The sequence below is a fragment of the Ursus arctos genome, unplaced genomic scaffold (assembly GCF_023065955.2).
Source record: "Ursus arctos isolate Adak ecotype North America unplaced genomic scaffold, UrsArc2.0 scaffold_19, whole genome shotgun sequence".
NCBI classification, from domain to species: domain Eukaryota; kingdom Metazoa; phylum Chordata; class Mammalia; order Carnivora; family Ursidae; genus Ursus; species Ursus arctos.
The window spans coordinates 37025177-37043791 of NW_026622863.1; the positions used below are offsets into that span (position 1 = coordinate 37025177).

At 50.9% G+C, this 18615-nt stretch overlaps 1 protein-coding gene across 1 annotated transcript in view; it reads left to right on the plus strand.

Annotated features, from left to right (window-relative positions):
* Positions 1-18615, plus strand: part of ZNF536 (zinc finger protein 536) — a 231490-nt gene that overhangs the window by 199908 nt on the left and 12967 nt on the right. The window contains exon 4 of the mRNA XM_044378911.2: positions 16508-16660. Within this exon, the coding sequence (XP_044234846.2) occupies positions 16508-16660 (153 nt within the window). The remainder of the gene's footprint in view (positions 1-16507; positions 16661-18615) is intronic.

Below are 18615 nucleotides of genomic sequence, written 5' to 3' on the forward strand. Positions count from 1 at the left end.
CTCATGGCTCTGTCTCAGCAGCGGAGCCCTCGACTCCCGGTCTGCTTGGCCCTCAGTGGCTGTGTGAGCCTGGACGAGCCATGCCACCTCTGTGGCCTCAGTAGTCTCATCTGTACAATGGGGATGGTAATCAAAGTCTTCAGCGTTCAGTGAACACTTGTTGGTTTCTATTTCATTATATGACTATCGCACCACCATCGTCATGATTTTCTGAGTATTTGTTTGGCCCGCCCACAGGCATGCTTCTTCAGAGTAAAACCTAGCCTCCTCTCATCCTCACGGGCAGTGTGTCTTGCTGTTGGCACGGAGTAGGATGCCAGCAGGTGCCCTGTGATGGGGGTGCAAGAGCAGGGGGCACAGCTCTGAGGGCTGCATTGCTAAAGCAGGGGGGCTTCCTGGGGCTCAGCCCCACAGCCACAGGTTTATGGTGAGGTGCCCTGGTGCTGCCTGGCCTCCTGCTCCTGGAAGGAAGCTGCAGAAGTAAAAGAGAACATTCAGAAAGGGACCCGGTTGAGGAACCAACACAGGGCAGAGATTGGTGCCCAGGGGGCAAGGGCAGAAAGGAAAAGCAGGTTCCATTGCCATGTTTGCTGTGACCTACTTCTCCCGGACACGTGAGGACCAGAGAAAGAACTTCACATCTCACTGCACGATGTAAAGGTCGGCCCCCCGAGTCCCAGATGCCCCCTGTGCCGTGCGGGCTGCCCCGCCTGTTTCCCATCCCCCATCCCCATCTCCAGAACACCGTGCCCAGCCTGGAGTGGGCACCCTGGGAATGTCTGCTGTCTGGATGAATTAATGCACCTCCAAGAAAATACGGGGGGCCCCAAATGAGCAAGAAATGAGGCCAGAAATTCTACCGTGTTTTCGTCCCTTGGTCAGATCTGCTTTTCTCCTTGAAGAAGCCCTACAAAGAACGCCCTGGAGGAGATAATAGTGGTGTCTTTCACAATGGAAAGGTCAACCAACATGTGTTTATTGAGTGACTCCGTGGGCCAGCCCTTCACTCGGCTTTGTAGGTGATGACGAGACAGACAAACCCACGGGGTGCTCTTGGTAAGCAGGCTGGAATCTAAACACACGAGAAAAATTGGAGAGCAGGCCGGAGCAGCATGTCCTTGTGTAGAAATATCCAGAAAAGGTTCTGAGGATGGGGGTGTGCCTGGAGGCCAGGGAGTGAGGCTGGGTAGGAGCACTGGACAAGGCAGGAAGGAGAAGGTTGGCCGTTCCTGCCTGTGGAAGAGCTGAACATCAGGCGTGGTGAGCACGAAGCCTCCAGGCCCGTGTGGCAGGCACAGCAGGGGCCAGTGTCCCCTTCGCTCTGGCCAGCCACCCTGTCCCGGGACAGGGGGCTTGAAACTCCGTGGCTCCCCGTTTGCTCCTTCTCCCTCTCTCATCACTGCCCTTCCCGCTGAGAACTCTTTGAAATTTGATCAAGGTTGTGAGTGCATGTTTCGGCATTTCTGGATGCAATTTGGTATCATAGCAAAGAATCAAAGGATATTTGCTATCACTTTAAAGTATGTTTCTCTCCCTCTTCCTCTGAGCACCTGACTCCACAATCATCACTGGCTTTGAAATAATAGACCCATCATAATTATGGGAATGAGTCTGGAGGCTTCTGCCTTATTTGCTCAACCGAGGTTACTGAGGCCGTCTTTAGGGGTGGAAAGGGTGTCTGCCAACTGCAGGGTGGGGGCAGCCAGGTAGCTGGGAAGAGGGAGGGCCCTGGGGGGGGATTCCCCCCCCATCCCTCCGCCCAGCCCAGCCCAGCGGCCACGGCTCCTGGGGACTGCGGCGGACCCAGTTTCCCAGGAGAAGCTCCCACCAGCCTGCAGGTGAGATGCCTCCCATTTGTAAACGCTGAAACCAAATGTAGCAAGTGGACCCTCTGTGCGATGAACGTTTGTCACCTGCACGAGAGTGCTGTCCCCACATTTCGCAGAGGCAGACACGGAGGCCCAGGCACCGATAAGGACGTGGGCTAGGGCATGAAGACGGTGGGCACCGCGTGCCGTCTGTCTCCCGGTCCAAGTCCCCGGCTCTGGTGTCCACAATTGTCAGACGCTTCCATCAGCATGCCGCCCACACTGCCTGCCGCTTTCCAGAGGCTTCTGCGTGCCCTTGGCCAAGGATGGCTGGCAGCCTCACTGTGGCTTTGAACCCGTGGTGCACAGCCTGATTCAGTCGCTGCTCCGAGCACACAGGACTGAGTGCCACCGTCACCTGGCAGCTGGCGCCGTAACCTCCCCTTCCGGACTGCGGGGCAGTGGCAGTTCTTACAGAGGGCGGCTTCGCTGTTCTTAGAGGGTTTTAAGGGAATAGAGCGAGAGTTAATGCAGAACTCTTTCTTTGACTTAATTTATTATAATATATGTGGCTAAAATGTAGATCACATTGCTGTTTGGGTCTACGTTTTGATTCCCAAAATTGCAGTCATGATAGGTGGATTATAACCGTGCTTTAACATACAGATGAGGAAATGTATTCCTGTGCAATTTTCCCCTAAGGAGAAGTCAGAGGATAAGGGGCAGGAGTTTTGAATAACCTTGCAACACTTAGTTGTCTCTCTCGGTTATGGGATAGAAATTAGCATTACAGGACAATATGTGTTGTGAATGCAGCAGTGCTTGGAATATTGCTGTGAAAGAACCTCCAAAGGGAACACGGAAAGTGATTTTCCACACTGAAGAAAAAGTCACCAGAATCCGATCTAGCAAAGTGGCATGGCCCTTGTCAAATTGTTGTTATTTGTCCAAAAAGTATTACGTGCCTACTATGTGCCAGGCACCTGGCTAGAGGCCGGAGATTCTAAGAGAAACCAGAGGGACCAAAGATTTGCTGGGGGAGGTGAGCATAGCAGTAATACTGAGTAGTGCCCGCCGAGGGGTGAGCTGGGAGGGGGACAGGTGAGGGGGTGGGAGGCTCTGAGCACCTGGAGGGTCCGGGTTCCAGGCTGAGGGAAAGGAACATCCAGGGAGCATGCCACAGATGGGAAAGCAGAGCCTTCTTCCCTGGTCAGGTAGTGCGTGCAGAGCCCCCCAAGAACATATGTCTGGGCAGACTTTTTCCTCGGGCCCCGACACTCAGCAAAAGTGCAGAGGCAGAACGGACGGCCTGGTGCGCTGCCCCGGGGCTTGGCCTCTGCTCTCCCAGCAGCAGCAGCAGCAGCAGCCGTCCGGGGCCAGCACCTGCCCAGCTTCTTGCGTGCACCCCAAGGCTCTGTTCTCCTGGATCACACCCCGCTGTGCTGCCTGCCTCCAGCATCTAGGGCTCCTGGAGCTGCCAGTCTTTCTGCAAAACTGTACCCAGTGTCTGATGTCTGTGTGGACAGGTGTTGGGCCTTGGCCGGGGCAAGGTGTGGACAAAGCAGGCCTTGGGGCAAGGGAACTTGTGAACAGTCTTGAACAGCAAGTGGGGCGGGTGAGGGTCCGGTGAGCAAGCTCTATTCTCTTCGGAGGGAGTCAGGCTCTGGCGCTAGGAACCTTGCAGCGTCTCAAGGAGAGGCTAGAGGAACAGCCCAGCGTGCAGGACAATTGGCCGTGCTGACAGGGGACAAGGGAGTGGGGACTGAGGCTCTACAGAGGCCAGACTTTCAGCGTCTCCCCTCCCCCCGGGGGAGAGCCCGCTGCAGCCCGTCCCTCACAGAGCAGGCCACCTGACCTGTACGAGTGTGACATGGGGCAGGTCCGAGGAGGCCAGCATAGAACTTAAAAGAAAAAGATGGCTTCCTTTATTTACACATTGCTCAGTATTTCCTGAGCACCTATTCCGTGCTGGGAAGCTTTAGAGACACAAAGGTGAGAAAAACAGACTCCATCCCAGGCTTTAAAGAGTAGACAGTCTAGTGGGAGAGTCGGAAATTAGGCAGGCGTCACGCACATGGACCCTGGTTGGTATCGTGAGCCTCATGTTCTGGGCTGATCGGGAAGTCAGAGAACGTCTACCAAAGGGAATGACCTTGGAGCTGAACCCTCAAGGATGAGTGGGATTAACCAGACAAGAAGGAGGTGGTGGTGGGCCTGGGGTTTGGGGTTTGTGTTTCAGAAAGTGGGACCAGCGTGTGGTGAGCTTCCGAGGTCCGTCAGGAAAAAGGTTCTTGCTTTCTCCAGAGCCAGGAGAGCTGGCTGGGGATTCTCATGATGTGCTGGGGCTACCCTGGACAGATCCGGAGCAGGCCAGGGTAGGGCTGGCATCTCCAAGGCCCCCTAAGCATTGTCGAGGGACGTTTCCAGCTCCCTCAACATACCCCCAGTCCCGGGTCACTGCCCTGTGCCCAAAGGACAGTGCACGGGCTGGTCAGAGGTCTGCGGCCGCAGTCTCCTTGCTGCTGCCCATTGCCCTTAATGCTGGCCATCTCGTGGATGGACAGAGCACAGGATGGGGAACCCTGAGCCGCCCAAACCACGGTGTGCTCCTCTCTCTCCCTGTCATCCCAGGCCTCCACCTTTCTCCTGCCCCCACTGCTCCCCTCAAAGGCACATTGGGAATAAGTCTGTCATGTCTAGGCAGCGGCTTGAGGACAGGCGCCACATAAACTATAACATAGGGACTAGAAAATGTAGGCGTGATAGGGCCTCGTTCACCACCCAGGGCCTGGTGGCACTTGGCACGTGGGAAATGGTCTTCCCAGTTTGGCAGTGTGAATCCTCCTGGGAATTCCCGGCGGAAGGGCTGGCCATTTGAAGGGCTCCCATGGTGATCCCATTAGATGAATCATTACCTGCTGGTTTCTTCTGGTTTTCTGTGTTGTGAGTATTTGGGACCTGGGTGGGGGAGGGGACTGTTGGTTGAGAACCTACCCCATGACTTTCCCTCATATTATCTCATTTGGTTTTCCAAATAGATTGCAAAGTAGGTGTCATTATTCCCACTTTACAAACAGGGTTTGGAGGCTGGGCAAGGCTAGGAAACATTTACAAACGCAAAGCCCGGAGTAGCAGGGCCAGACTAGAAGCCCGAGCCGGCTATGTCGAAGCCAGTGACTGTCGTACCCTGCCGGAGTGCCTCTGGGATTTAAGGTGCATTAAGGCCTTGCAAACCCCCTATTTTGCGACACGCTTCGATTCCTTTGTGAGAAGTACCATTATCCAATGATTATTTAGTTTTACAAACAAGGGAACTAAAACTCATAAAGGTTTAGCCGTTTGCTCGGGAAACACAGAATTGAGAACTGAACTCAGATCTTGGAGTCAAACAGATGTCAGTGTTGGGAGGTGCTGCACTGCCCGGGAGCTGGTCCCTTCAGGCCGGGCAGTGTCTACATAGGCCTGAGTGCCTTGCAGACACCCTGCTCTGGCCTGCTGTCCCCCTCCTCCCCAAGCAAGGCTGCTTGTTGCTGCCCCTCCTTCCTGGGAGCTCCTTGAAGGACACCCTCAACTTGCTTAGTCTGTTCCTTGTCCCTGGTCAAGATTCCTTTGGACTCGTCTGTAGGATTCGCAGAGTCTGGAAAGTTCCCTTTGAGAAATTTGCCAACACTTGATACTTTTATCTGTGATCAAAGGAAGAAGGAGCAGACTTGACCTTCCTGTTAGAGGCTGCTGCCCAGGAAGCTAGTTCTGCCTGGAGCTAGGGTCAGTTCGTTTATTCACGTATCATTCATTCCTGCACGCATGTGTCGGGTGAAGCGTCGTGTGTCACCTACTATGTGCCAGATGTGGAGGGGGGGACCGCAGCCTTGCTTTCTGCAAGCCAGGGGCTGGAAGGAAAGCTGGTATCAGAGAAGCACAAAATCCAGACTCTTCCCCAGCCAGAAAAGCAATGAAGGCCCGCTCAGGGTGTGACTGGTTGCTATCCGAGGTTTGTAACACGGCCCGGTATGTAATTGGGTAAGGTCACCCATGCAGATGTCAAGAACTGTCAGGCTCTTCCCAATTCCAACAAAGAGGGAAACAGTGAAAACTTTGCTGGAAGTGCCCTAGCCATATTTGCAACAGCCCTTCCAGGGGACTCGCCACCGGGACAGGGATGCGGGACAGGGAAGGCCATTCCCCAGGGCATCGCTCTGGCTTTGTTTTGCCTGCGGGCACCAAGACAATGGACAGCGGGGCAGTCTCGGCTGCATCTTTGGCTCCTCTGCTCTGTGGCCTGAGCCAAGGCCAAAGGTTTTGCCCTTTGGAGATGCACCAGCTGGACAACAGATCTCCAGAAAGATCTATGCACTGTGATGAGCAGAACTGGAGAGATGATGATTTTTTTTTTTTTGGCTAATTGTTATATGCCATCCAATGTAATTATTACTATAGGGTTTTGAAAGGTTTAGCATTTATTCAAAAAATTTTTAATTTTGATTCAATGATAGTGTTTTTCTGATAAAGGTTCTCAAATTAAAAGGGCTAGAGAAGTCAGTACGGCTCAAAAATGGCAGTAACTTCAGAGCTGGCAATTGACACTTGTTTTCTGCCACTGTTTACTCTTCAATAAAAAATGCATATTTACCATAGCAACCTCCTGATCACGTGACACCCTATCTTACCCGCTACCCTCTAAAACAGAATAGCTTCTTAAAGAAACACACACATTCTAATATGCATGCTTTTCAGATGCAAAAACGTGTTCTTTATAAGGAAGCCTTCTTCCCTGGGATTTAATGCTAATAAACACGTCATCTTTATAGAAATCATTTTGGTCCCGTGTCTTAAATTTCAGGGCGTTCATTCCGGAAATCAAAATAAAATTACTCTTCGAAGCCCTTTTGATTATCTTGAGAATTTGCTGATTATTTATTTTAATACAGTTCTAAAAATATATATATATGTATTTGCGTTTCTACATACACACACACACACATATATATATAGTTTTTTGTTTTTTTTCAAACAGCAGCCATTAGTATCGTTTGGAAGGGAGTCTGGTGTAGGTTCTAATGACCTGCTGCTTCATCTGTGATTAAAGATCGTCCTCTATGCGAAGCTCAACTGCAGCCTCAATTGCTTTTCACTGTTAACTTGGGAGCATTGCCTGGGTCTTCAGAGCTTTGGAGAAACTGCTCCACCCTGGACTTTTCTGGAAAGGAACATTGCCCTTCATTCGGGACCTTGGGCATGTGTCTGCTTCCATAGCTTTGGGCTAGGGGGGAGGGGAGAGCCGTAAAGCCACAGGCCCCCGCTGTCCCCACCATGCCATCCTGGCACAGGACAGGGCCCTTTGGCAAGATTCCTATTAAAAGCTACCATTAATTGGCACATATTCTGCACCAGGCACCATGCTATGAATGGTTATGTCTACCCCCGTTTTGCAGATAAGGAAACCAAACCTCAGAGAGGTATCATGCAATTTGCCCAGAATCGCACTTCTGAGAATTGGTGGAGCTTGGTTTTGACCTGAGGCTTTGGACTGGGGATGGTTTCTGCCTAATGTGGCTGGAACCCTTCTGTCAGGCTTAGGCCTGGAAGGACGAGCAGGGAGGAGGCGGAGAAGGGGACAATGTGAGGCACCCTTCTATTCAGAATGTTCCTCTAGAGAGCTGCATGGCCGTGCCCTGTCCCGGTTTTTTGGAGAACCCTCTACACTCTGGTTTTCGCACAGGCCTGGCAGCCACGTACCCTCTTGGATGCCACGGCCCTGGGGCTGGGCAGCGTGGAGCCTGTGGGACCGGAGCCGTGGCCACTTCAGGAGGCTCAGGACAGGAGGGGTACCTTTGAAGCAGGCCTGGCGGATTTTTAAAATTCCTTTCCGTTGCGTGCGGACCGTATTGTGACTCTGTGATGCTTGGTGGCGTTGCGGGGAAAAGCCCAGTGCGAAGGGAGGCAGGGGCTCTCTGCGGCGAAGTGGCATTGTGACCCGGACCTCGGAGGAGGAGAATCGCCCAGACCCCAAGCCCTGGCCAGCCAATCCGACGGCAGCGTGTCCACGGGCCATTTCATAATTATCCATCATGAATGCCTCCATGCTGCCTTAATAGATTATTTAAAATGGTACATGTGCATCCTAAGCAACCTCCAGTCAGCCCGCGCGGTACGTACATACAAGCCAGGAGAGGCAATTGCTTATCATGTATCTCTTTGTTCCAGACACTTTTATAAAAGAGTATGTATTATGTATGGTGTGACCTTCAAATGTCAGGAATGTGTTGTGCAATAAACTGTCAATATTTGTGGTTATAAGGTACTAGATGACTTTTACAATAATTGGAACGGCTATATTAAAAGCTTGGATCACTCAGCTGGTTAAAGAGAAAGACACAGGCCAGCGTTCATCAGGGACTTGCCTTCTGCCAACGATTAAATGAAAGATATTGCAAGGTGCTTAAGATGTCTTCTTTGTTTAAAAAAGAATATGGCAAAACATGTCTCCGGGGGAGACGTTATCTCCAAATCATGCCTTTCTCCTTTCCGTGTGCTCGATTCCCAAGAGAAAACTCAGCCCCACAAGTTATGGCGACTGACCAAGTACATTTTAAAAAAGATCAGTCCAGCCTGCGCTCGGTGTCGTTTAGGTAAGAATTCCCTGAAACCCTCCCGGCAGTCAAAGACATCTCCTCCGGTCTTCTCCCTACCCCCAACCCCCCCCCATAAATAAACGAGGGGGCTGTAAATTATCTTAAGAGGATCTTAAAAGCTATAGTTTTTTTTTTAAGAAAATAAATTATGTAGAAATCTTTTGGGAATTTATGCTTTACTGAAAGTAGAGGCTTCTATAGTTTTTTTTTTTTGAGAAAGGAGTACTTCATTTAAATGATGGAAAAATGAAGGTGTAACAAATATTTTGCAATAATTACAATAGTAATTGGGGCATGGATTACTTTTAAAAATATCTGTTTCCCTGTACTCTTCTACTGATTAAGTTCTCTTTATGCATAGGGATGGCTGGTTCTTCTCATGCCAGCAAGATCTTCCTTTAAAAGCCAGAAAGTGGGCGAGTGAAATAGTGGATGGTACCTCAGCAACATGTCCCCATCTTCTAGAAAGCCCACTTGTGGCCTTGCTGATTCTAAGTGTGTGTTCGTGTTTCATTCCACCTGAATGGAGAAGGAGCTAAGAGATCCCCCCCCCAGGTCACCTCCTCCAGGAAGCCTTCTGGCATGCCCCTGACCTCCTGCGCAACCTGTTGGCATCACACTCCAGCCCCTGAAGGTGCTGAGCCCTTGGGGGTATTTCTGGTATTTTGCTGGTGCCCTGGGCTGGTTCCTCCCAGGCTATTCAAAGCAGCTTCCCTCTTGTAGTCAGGAGCTGACCTTGGCCTCTGAATTTCAATGTGTCTGCCTCCTCCAATTCTTTTATTTATTGAAAAACGTATAATTTTTTTTTAAAGTATGTATTGAGCTCCTGCTATGAGCTGAATACCTACCCCGTGTGGAGACAGAAGGCCACACAGCAGTAAATGGCCCGTGTTGGTGTGGCACTCACGCTCTGGGGAGGGGACAGGTGGTAAGCAGACAATGCATGGGTCAGTTCGAGTCTGCACAGGGTGATAGGTACAAACCAGAGAAAGAGTGTGCGGGGGGCTGGGAAGCATGCAGTCCTTTGCATGCCATGGTCAGAGACACCTCTCCAAGGAGGTGCCTTGGGACCAAGGCCCAAATGCGAGTGTCCCTGTGAATTCTGGGGAAAGAGAATCCCAGGTGGAGGGACAGCAGGGCCAAAATTCTGTGTTGGGTACCAGCTGGGAGGGATTGAGGAGAAAAGAAAATGGGGGGGCTGGAGTATAGTTGGGAGTCTGATGAGGTCAGAGCGGTCGTGGGGGGCACTTAGGAAGGGGATTGCAGGCCATGAGAAGGAGTTGGGGGTAGAGCCAGTGGCCTGCCCTTCTGCTCATAATCTGGCTTTTCCCCAGAGGTGGCAGCTCCCTGGGCTGTCCCTCTCCAGACTTAGTCTCCTGCCTGGTTCTCCCCACCCAGGCCGGTTCACCCTCACCATCTCTGGGATGGGTCCCAGCGCACCAGCACAGGGCTGGTGTACAGAGCCCAAAGAGACCCATCACACTGGATGTCTTGTCCTAGGTCGCTTCTATGAGGCCCACATCCTGCCTGCTGCATCCTCGGTCACAGTCCCCAGGTTGGGGACGAAAAGGGCCTGCCCACCGCCGGCCCTGAGGGCCTCGGGAGAGCTGGCAACGTGGTCACAGAGGACGTTGTCAACAGCAGCGTCACACAGTGCCAAAGGGAAGAGACCCCATGGGTGGCCCAATCACCAGTGGGGGTGTTCCGCACACTCCCCTGCCAGACAATTAAGAAAAGGCTCTGGGCTTGGTAAAACCAGAAACACATTTGGCCCACAGTGCTTGATTTTGAAGCCCTTGTGTATTTTAAGGGAAATTTAATCCATGTGTTTCTGATTCATTTTCACTTAACTCATCAAAATGTTGCTTTAGAGAAGCTATTTGAGATCCTAGTATCTTATATTTTTTTCTCTCTCCAAATTTTAGCCCTTTTAATGACCTATTTCCCCAATTCCAGAAATGCTATCTTGCCAAAAGCAAATGGAGCTCTGCACAGTTTTGAGCTTGGGTCCAAGGTGAGAAAAGGAAGCAGGAGAGAACATTCCACCGCTCCCCCTCTCCACCTCTATGCACAGAGTTCAGCTCACGCGTGCTGGGCTTGCCAGTGAGCCCAGCCCGGGCCCTGGTCCTAAGACCCCACAGGGAACTGGCCTTCTACAAGTGGACATCCTTTTCTAAAATAGCTCTCTATTTAAACAAATACTTTGGCCAATCCATACTAATGCCCAACTGTTTAACATGACTATATATGGCATCATAACAGAGAACTCTGATGAACCAGAGACACCAGATTAATACTGACTCTCTACGTGAGTTTCGTCTCCCAAGAGTTAAGTCGAATTGTTTACAGGAATGTTACAATTTTTCTGCATACCACCAATTTAAAATCATTTTTTAAAAGATTTTATTTATTTATTTGACAGAGAGAGGGACAGCCAGCAAGAGAGGGAACACAAGCAGGGGGAGTGGGAGAGGAAGAAGCAGGCTCCCAGCAGAGGAGCCTGATGTGGGGCTCGATCCCAGGACCCCAGGATCACGCCCTGAGCCGAAGGCAGGCGCTTAACGACTGAGCTACCCAGGCGCCCCTAAAATCATTTTTTAAACTAAAAGGAAGTCTTCACCGAACCAGGCGTGTTCACCACAGTCATCACGGTTTTATTCGGGTCTGTTAATTTCAAAGTTTTCAAAATAAGGGAAAGTGTTAAGCTTTTGAGAGGAAGTATACATTCCCTCGGACCTTCTCCAAGGTGTTAGTTGTTTCCCGGAAAGATTTTAAAGCACCGATATCTGCGGGCAAAGAAATTAAGAAGGATGCAATTTTTCGGTGTTCTGCTCGCCCCTCGGGCTCCCCAAATAGTTTTCTTCTTCATTAATGAAGCGAAAGCCGTGCGTTTGAGATGCTCTTTGCACAAGGCAGACACTCAGAATGAACTGCACAACTCACCTGGGAAAATGCATTTTCTGTTACACAAGAAGTTCCCTAGAAATTAAAATGCCATGGCATTTTGTGTCATAAAATAGTAAGCGCTCAGCTATCCAGACAGCTTCCCGACCCGCGCGTGGTCGCTGGCATAACCCTCCCGTCACCGTGTGGACTTCGCACCAGCAGCAGCAGCATTAGAATTTCTATTCACGGAGATCTCCCCAAGATACACTTGTGGGCATGGGAAGGGTGGAGTGAGAATGGGCACACATGCACACTTTGAGAGGAACCTTCTCTTTGTTTTTCATTTTTCTGCCTCACTCTCTCCCTTTTGGTCTTGCTGGTTCTTGTTCCGGCCTCATTCTGTGAGTCGGTGGGACTGTCTGTGGGACTGGGACTAAGCCCGGGGCACCCAACCAGGAGAGGTGAACTCTCCCTGGGCAGTTCCCGGTGGCCTCTGACGACGACGGCTCTCCAGGTCTCTGCGGCTTTTTCTCATGCACGTAAAGCCTGGCGTGGGGCGGCTGCCGGCCCCCTGGAGACTAGGCGCCCCAAGGTCCTCTAGGTTTGTGATTCTTGCCACCCCAGCCCTGGTGTTGCAAGGCCACCGTGGCAGGGGGAGAGAGGGAGGAGGCAGCGTCGCCTCCAGCCATTGGCCGGGACTTGTCACTTGATCTGAGCTTACTGCAAAGAAGGTTGGGGAAAGTAGGGGCACGTGGACTATTTAGAAGCACTTACTGTCTCTTTCATTGCTTTTCCTTCCCGGCTCTCTAAGACCCATCTCTGGTTTCTCATTTGGTTTAGGAGGAGGCTAGGCTGGGTAGCAGGTATAGACAGCCTAGAAGACGGTGCTGCAGGATTACAGGCCGCCGGAGGGGGAGGGACGGGAGGTTCGGTCCTCTGGGCCAGACGGAACCAGGGCGGACGGTGGGTGAAGGGATTTACCTAAGGACAACCAGGCATTAGGAACCCGGAAGGAAAAGATGCCACCTCCTGACTCCTAAGTCAGCCTTCTCGGCAAACACGCTTATTTTAAATATGTACCAAGGACGCTCGGTGTTTAAAGATAACCTGGGGGGGCAATCTACCCTTAAAATATGAATTTATTTCATTAACTAAGTTTTTACATTGCAGACATATATATATAAGGTTAAGCGTATAATGAGGCCCCCGCAAATTCAAATCATATTCATGTCCAGCAGGATAGCCAGCTTCAAGCATGGATTCAGACAGCGGCTGGTAGTACTTTGTGTGTGTTTAGGCTTTAACTTTTGGAAAGTTGTTTGTCTTCCTAAGCATTTGATTCTTTGTCTCTCCAGGCCGCCGGTTTATGGCTCAGCTGAGGATGAGGATTCTAACAGGCTCCGTGCCATGCTTGATGCCCCTGGGTCCTCCTTTCTCCACCCGTCCTCTGTGAATGCTGGGGGGAGGTAGTTCACCTGAATGTCACCTTGATCTCGGCCAACCTGGCTGTACACTTGGAGGATTAGGACAAGCAAATGGAAATGTGGGAGGCATGGTGTCTGACCTGAGATGACAAAATTAGGAAGGTCTTGTCATACGTCCCCTCGCCCCCCAAATAACGTATACTTGAAACATAGCTTGCAGTGATTAGGTCCCACTTCTCTTCTTTGGCAAGCCAATCTTAGCTTGTAGGAACAGGAGAAAGCTTGCAGGGTTCTTGATACAACTGGACAATTCACTTGTTTCAAGTGAACTCTGGAAGGGTTACACATACAGCCTGTGTCCCTTTGGAGTATCCTTTGCTGTACCCACGTAAGACATCCATTTCTGAAGAATAGATCTCGTATTTAAAGGGGTCAAGAAAAGAAACAGGAGTCCTCAGGGTTCTTTCTCTGCCATTTCCCTGTCTCATGAGGTTCAGAACCCACCCAGATGGAAGCTGACCCTCCAGCCTGCAGCCAGATGCCCCGCTCCCAGGGACAACCCGGCGGCGAGGAGCCAGCAGGATGGAGTGGCCTTTCTCTCAGGAGTGGCAAGGAGGAGCAGACGACAGGTCTGGGGCTCACATCTATGTACACATCCCAACATACTTAGAGCAAGTGTCTGATCAGGGAGAAGAAATGCTGCAGGTTTTAGAGAAAGGACATTTTTAAAAAAGCTAAAACCAGTCCACAAACTGTCTGGGGGAAGATGACGCATGTGGCTTGTATGATGTTTCTTCCTTTCTACCGCCTGTTTCCTGGAGAGGACGGGAAGGCCGGCCGTCTGTAAGCAGGCCCGGTGATGGCTTCACTGGCCAGCTCTGTGGGGCCACAGGAAAAGCCTGGGGACTCCCGTCCTGGGGAGTCTTGCCGAAGGACAGTCATTGGTGTTTTTATATTCTGGGTAGAGACGGCGTCCTCTTGGGTTCCTGGTGGGGCTTGACTGAATTTGGCATACTGTTTTCTGTGCTACCCATCCGGGCTTGGGTGTCCACTCACACGCAGGCCCTTCGAGGGTGTGGCGTGGCCCAGCTTCCTCAGCCGTGGCTGTCCTTGGCGTTTAGCTCGGACACTTCCTGGGACCACCCACAATTCTCCTTCATCGTAGCTCAGAGTTTGTTTTTTCTAGTTGGATTAGTCTAAGAGTAAATGCCATAGGCCTTCTGGCCCTCCAAAAAAACAAAACAAAACAAAAAAATAAAACAACACCATTTCTGTGTAAAGTGAAAATTAGACTCTTAAATCTGCAAAGAAAGCTGTTTATCTTACAAATTTATTCTTTTATTGGGCCACACATGTCCAAGATAGAAAGATAAAAGGAAAACAGATACAGGCCATCACTTAGACTGATATATAGCGAGGCCCTTCTCATCCTCAGCTTCCATAGAACCTTCCAGAGTGGTACGTGCGTCTTATCTATGTATTTATCATGGGCCCTGGACAAGGACTCACCAAAAGCTACAGTAGAAGTATGTCCTCCACGCTCTCTCCCTCCTACCCATTGGGCAGCTCCACCTTTCCACTGCTCACAAATGGGCTTGGTTGGAGGAAGGTTCTGGGGAAGGGACTCACGTACAGATCGTGAAACATGGGCTTTGTAGGAATTTAACGTCAAAAGTCCACGCCTGCCTACTACCTCTGTCCTGAAGCCAACATCCGGGGCACTTAGTTCTGCTTATAATTCAAACTGACAGCTGTTGGCCTCCTCACTTAAATAGGGTATCTTAACTCTGTTGCAGGGAGCACTTGGCAGAATTTCAATCAGGCTCTTTGTCATTTTAAGCTGACCTCAGGATCCCACAAAAGGAAAGCTGAAGAATGCGAGGGGGACAGAGGGGGACAAATGCAACACGTTTGGGGTTGGGGTGGCTGGGGGCGGGAGGGTGGGTAGATGGCATTCCAGCTATTTAAACCTAGGATGTGGTTGACTTGAAATTGGCATCTGGCCATTGTTCTCCTGGGCAGCAGCCCCCGGTGGGCTCAACCTGTGGGCCGTGGGGCACCCCACCATGACAGCAGTGGGGTGTTTGCACAAAACAAATGGTTTTGTGCCTGCCGTCCCCACCCCCATTCAATAGCCACCTTAACACATTCATGTGGTTGACCAGAAAGCTGGTGCTGGGTGGGTTGGGTTCTAGATGCCAGTGAACCCGGTCCTGCTACCTGTGCAAAATTATGAGGGCAAAAAATGCTGGGCAGATAGACCCTTTGAACGGCTCTCCCAAGGCTGGTTGGAGGGGTTGGAGAGCATGGGATCAGAAGTGAGCCTTCAAAGAACTTTTCCAGGGTGACGGTATCACTGTGCATTAGCCCAAACGCAGAGAGGGTGCTTGAAGCCAAGGGTTTCCACGGTTGCTTGGAGCAAACATCCAAATAAGAATTAAATGTGATTGCCTTCATCTTGTGCAAGGCCTATAAGTCTGTCCCTTTTGGCTGTTAGCGGAGAACACCAGGAACGGATGTTGTGGAATAAAAGCAATTTGCATTTTCCATTGCTTGGAAGGTACAAATCTTGTTTATTCTGCTTCTCTGCAGAACTCACAGGTCTGCTTATTATCTCGGAAGGTCCCCTTGTTCTCCTAGTGGATCTACCACGGGGCCTGGAGGGTGGGCTGGGAGCCGCATCGAGGACCCCGCCAGCCCCAGGAGCTTGCGTTCCGTGCCAGGGGGTGAGCCTCCAGCTCTGCAGGGAGGCCAGAGGAGAGGGCTCTGGTGCCCCCCCTCCCTGAGAGCCGGAGATTCCCGGCTCCTGCCCTGCTCCCCGGACGTCGCCGCTCTGGCAGTGTGAAGTCGGGCCTCGGGTGTTGCAATAACATATCCTCCAACCACTAGATCTTTTCACGGTTTTATTTACTATTATGTCCCATCATTTCTGTGCAGAAGGCAGCCGTATGTAAATTTTATTCCATTTTCTAATGGTTTGGGTTACATAACAAATAACAGCAGGAAGGAAAATTTGTATTGATACTTTACAGAGGAAGTTCTCAAGTCACTGCACAAAGATTTAACTGCTCTGCTCGAAGTTTATGGGAGTTTTGCAGCTGAGTTTCTGCACATGACTTTGAACATGTCACTATATGTTTATCACGGGCTAATTGTGGAATCGCATTTCCATACTTTTTCTTCTCCCTTTCATAAGATTACAGCAGCCAGCGATGGATACCAGGCTCTACAAGGAAGAAATGATCAGTTGTGGATAATTGTCTTTCCTGTCCCAAAATAGCTGTATGTCTGCGTGTCTTCGGGACTCGGCCGAGACACATTTTTTTTTTCCCCATTTGTTGCTAGATATAATGCAAATGTGATTTCGATCCTAGAGCGAGCTCTCCAGCTAGTCCATATTACAAATTAATCCGATTCAACAAACACCAACATTTTTAAACTTTTGGAAAAAAAAATATTTAATAGGAGCTAAGCAAAAGAAGAAATCAAACCAGCTGCTGACACAGCTGTTTCTTTTCTTGTTTAATTCAGTTCAATATAAAGGTACCATATGCTGCTTAAAATGATGATGGGAAAGATGAAATAATTTAAGAGAATAACAAGAAAATACATGAATTGTCAGCATTCTGTCAGATTTAAAGAATGAAATAGACAGGTGTAGTATTGACATGTTTAACTTTGTGTGGTGTTAGCAGTTTTGGTGCGAACAGCTTCTGACGTGCTGAAGTGATGTGAGAACGTTTCTCGTCCGCTGCAGACATCGGCGAGGAGGCTGGGAGAGCTGCCGGCGTCCAGCAGCCCACGCTGCTTCGCGACAGGAGCCTGGGCTCGGCCATGAAGGACTGCCCGTACTGTGGGAAGACCTTCCGGACATCCCATCACCTAAAGGTCCACCTGCGGATACACACAGGTGAGAGGCGCGTGCGCGCCCGGCGGCGCAGTGTCCAGCAGGGGCCACGCTCCCGGGCCCAGGTCACCACTGTGCTGCCACCAGCACCGCCGCGCTCTCCAGGGGCCTGTCCGGCTGGGAAGGGTCCAGCTGGGACCCTTCCGCCCCGGTTCGTGGCTCCACAGCCAGCCTCCCTCCCAAAGGGCACTGGGGCCCGTAGACACGGCCCCGCTGTGGCCCAGGTCTGGGAGGAGGAGGCCAGGACGTTTTGCTGAGGGTGTGTAATGAAGCGGGACCCCCTCGCGCCCTCGCACTGACCGGGGGCCCTGCAGGTGCAAAGCACGGGAGAGCCTGGCTCCGACTCGGAGTGTGAAAGGGAACAGGGCAGCTCCCAGCTGGGGTTCCGCGCCCATGCCTGGGGCTGGGCTGGTGGCAGCAGGGAAGCCCACTACCCGGGATGGAGGACTGGTGGCTGTCCATGGGGTCCGCTCAAAAGAAGAATGGAGGTGCTCTTAACCAAACAGGGAAAGTGGCTGCTGGACCGCCGTGGTCATGTCTCCTGTTTCCGTATCTTCCTACCCCCTTGATATGAGGATGTTTTGGGGGTCTGTCTCCCTTGTCCTTGGTCATTTTTTTCTTTTTTAGCTTTTCTGCTAGTTGTTTGCACATTGCCAATACAAAAAAAAAATCTATGTGAGATATGGACACCTCCATTTTCTTTGATTTTTCTCCTGACACTTTATCTATTGGAATATGAGCTGCTTCAGAGGATAGACAAATATGCCATCTATTTTCAAAAATAATTGTGGTCTATTTCCCAAGGAATCAATAACGCTCAGGGTTGTGCAGGATATTTAGTGCATGCGGGCCTCGTGTGCAGCGTGTGGTTAAAGAGAAGGAGGCCCTCACCTGGAACCTCACCTGGTGCCCGCAAATGTCCCTGACATTGAGTGGCGAGCCCTGAGAACAGGTGGCAGTGGGCCCTGGGCTGCCATCTTTATTCATGGCCGAGGGCAGAGTTGAGCGTCACCATCGTCCGTCCCTCCCAGCCCCGGAGCACGTCTCTCCTAGAGTCATCAGGGCAAAGAGGGATCTTCTCGAACGATGATGCCCCTGTTCTGTCCCTCCCCCAGGCCCTATGGGATCTGCCCCGTCTTGCACCGGTCTTCATCCTCCTCATCTCTCTCCATCCCCATGGCCTTCTTCCGGCTCCCCCGTGCAGAGTGACAATTCCTACCACAGGGCCTTTGTACCTACATGCTTTCACCTGGAATGCTCTTCCTCCAGGTAGTCACTGGGACCTTAGCTTCCATGTGAGCTCTTCAGAGAGACCATGTCTGATGACCCCCTCTATAATATCTCTCGTGCCCCTTGTTCAGTTTTCTTCCTAAACTTAGCACTTCCTGAAATCGTCTTGTTCAGTTCATTGTTCATTTCCTTATGCACTCTTTGTCTCCCACCAAGTCGAATGTGAGGGTAGCAATATTGTCCATGTTTTTAATTGCTGTAATTTCTAGAACCCTAAGGCCTACCAGAGCACCTTACATGTAGTAGGGACACAACAAATTTATTTGAAAGCTTGAATGTCAGAACAAATTCGCAAATAAGTGACGTTTTTCCTGTAGCCTCTAGACTGTGCCAGGTGGCACGGAGGGGACAAGGGCAATGAGGACCATGGACCCTTCCCCAGGGAACTTGCTGTCCTTTTAGAAAAGCAAGCTGCACACACGAACCCACTGGAAGCCACAATATGGCAGCCGGGCTGCGGTTTCAGATAGAAGACCCTCTCCCTGTGAGCTCAGTGAGGGGTTCCTGAGTTCCTGCCTCAGGGCCTTTGAACTTCTCTGCCAGACAGGTGCATTGGTCTGCTCCTTCATTTCCAGAGTTTGGCACCAAAGTCCCCTTCTCAGTGAGGTCTTCCCAGGGATCGGGCTCAGGACCAGCATTTCAGGTATCTGGCTTTCTGAGATCATGCC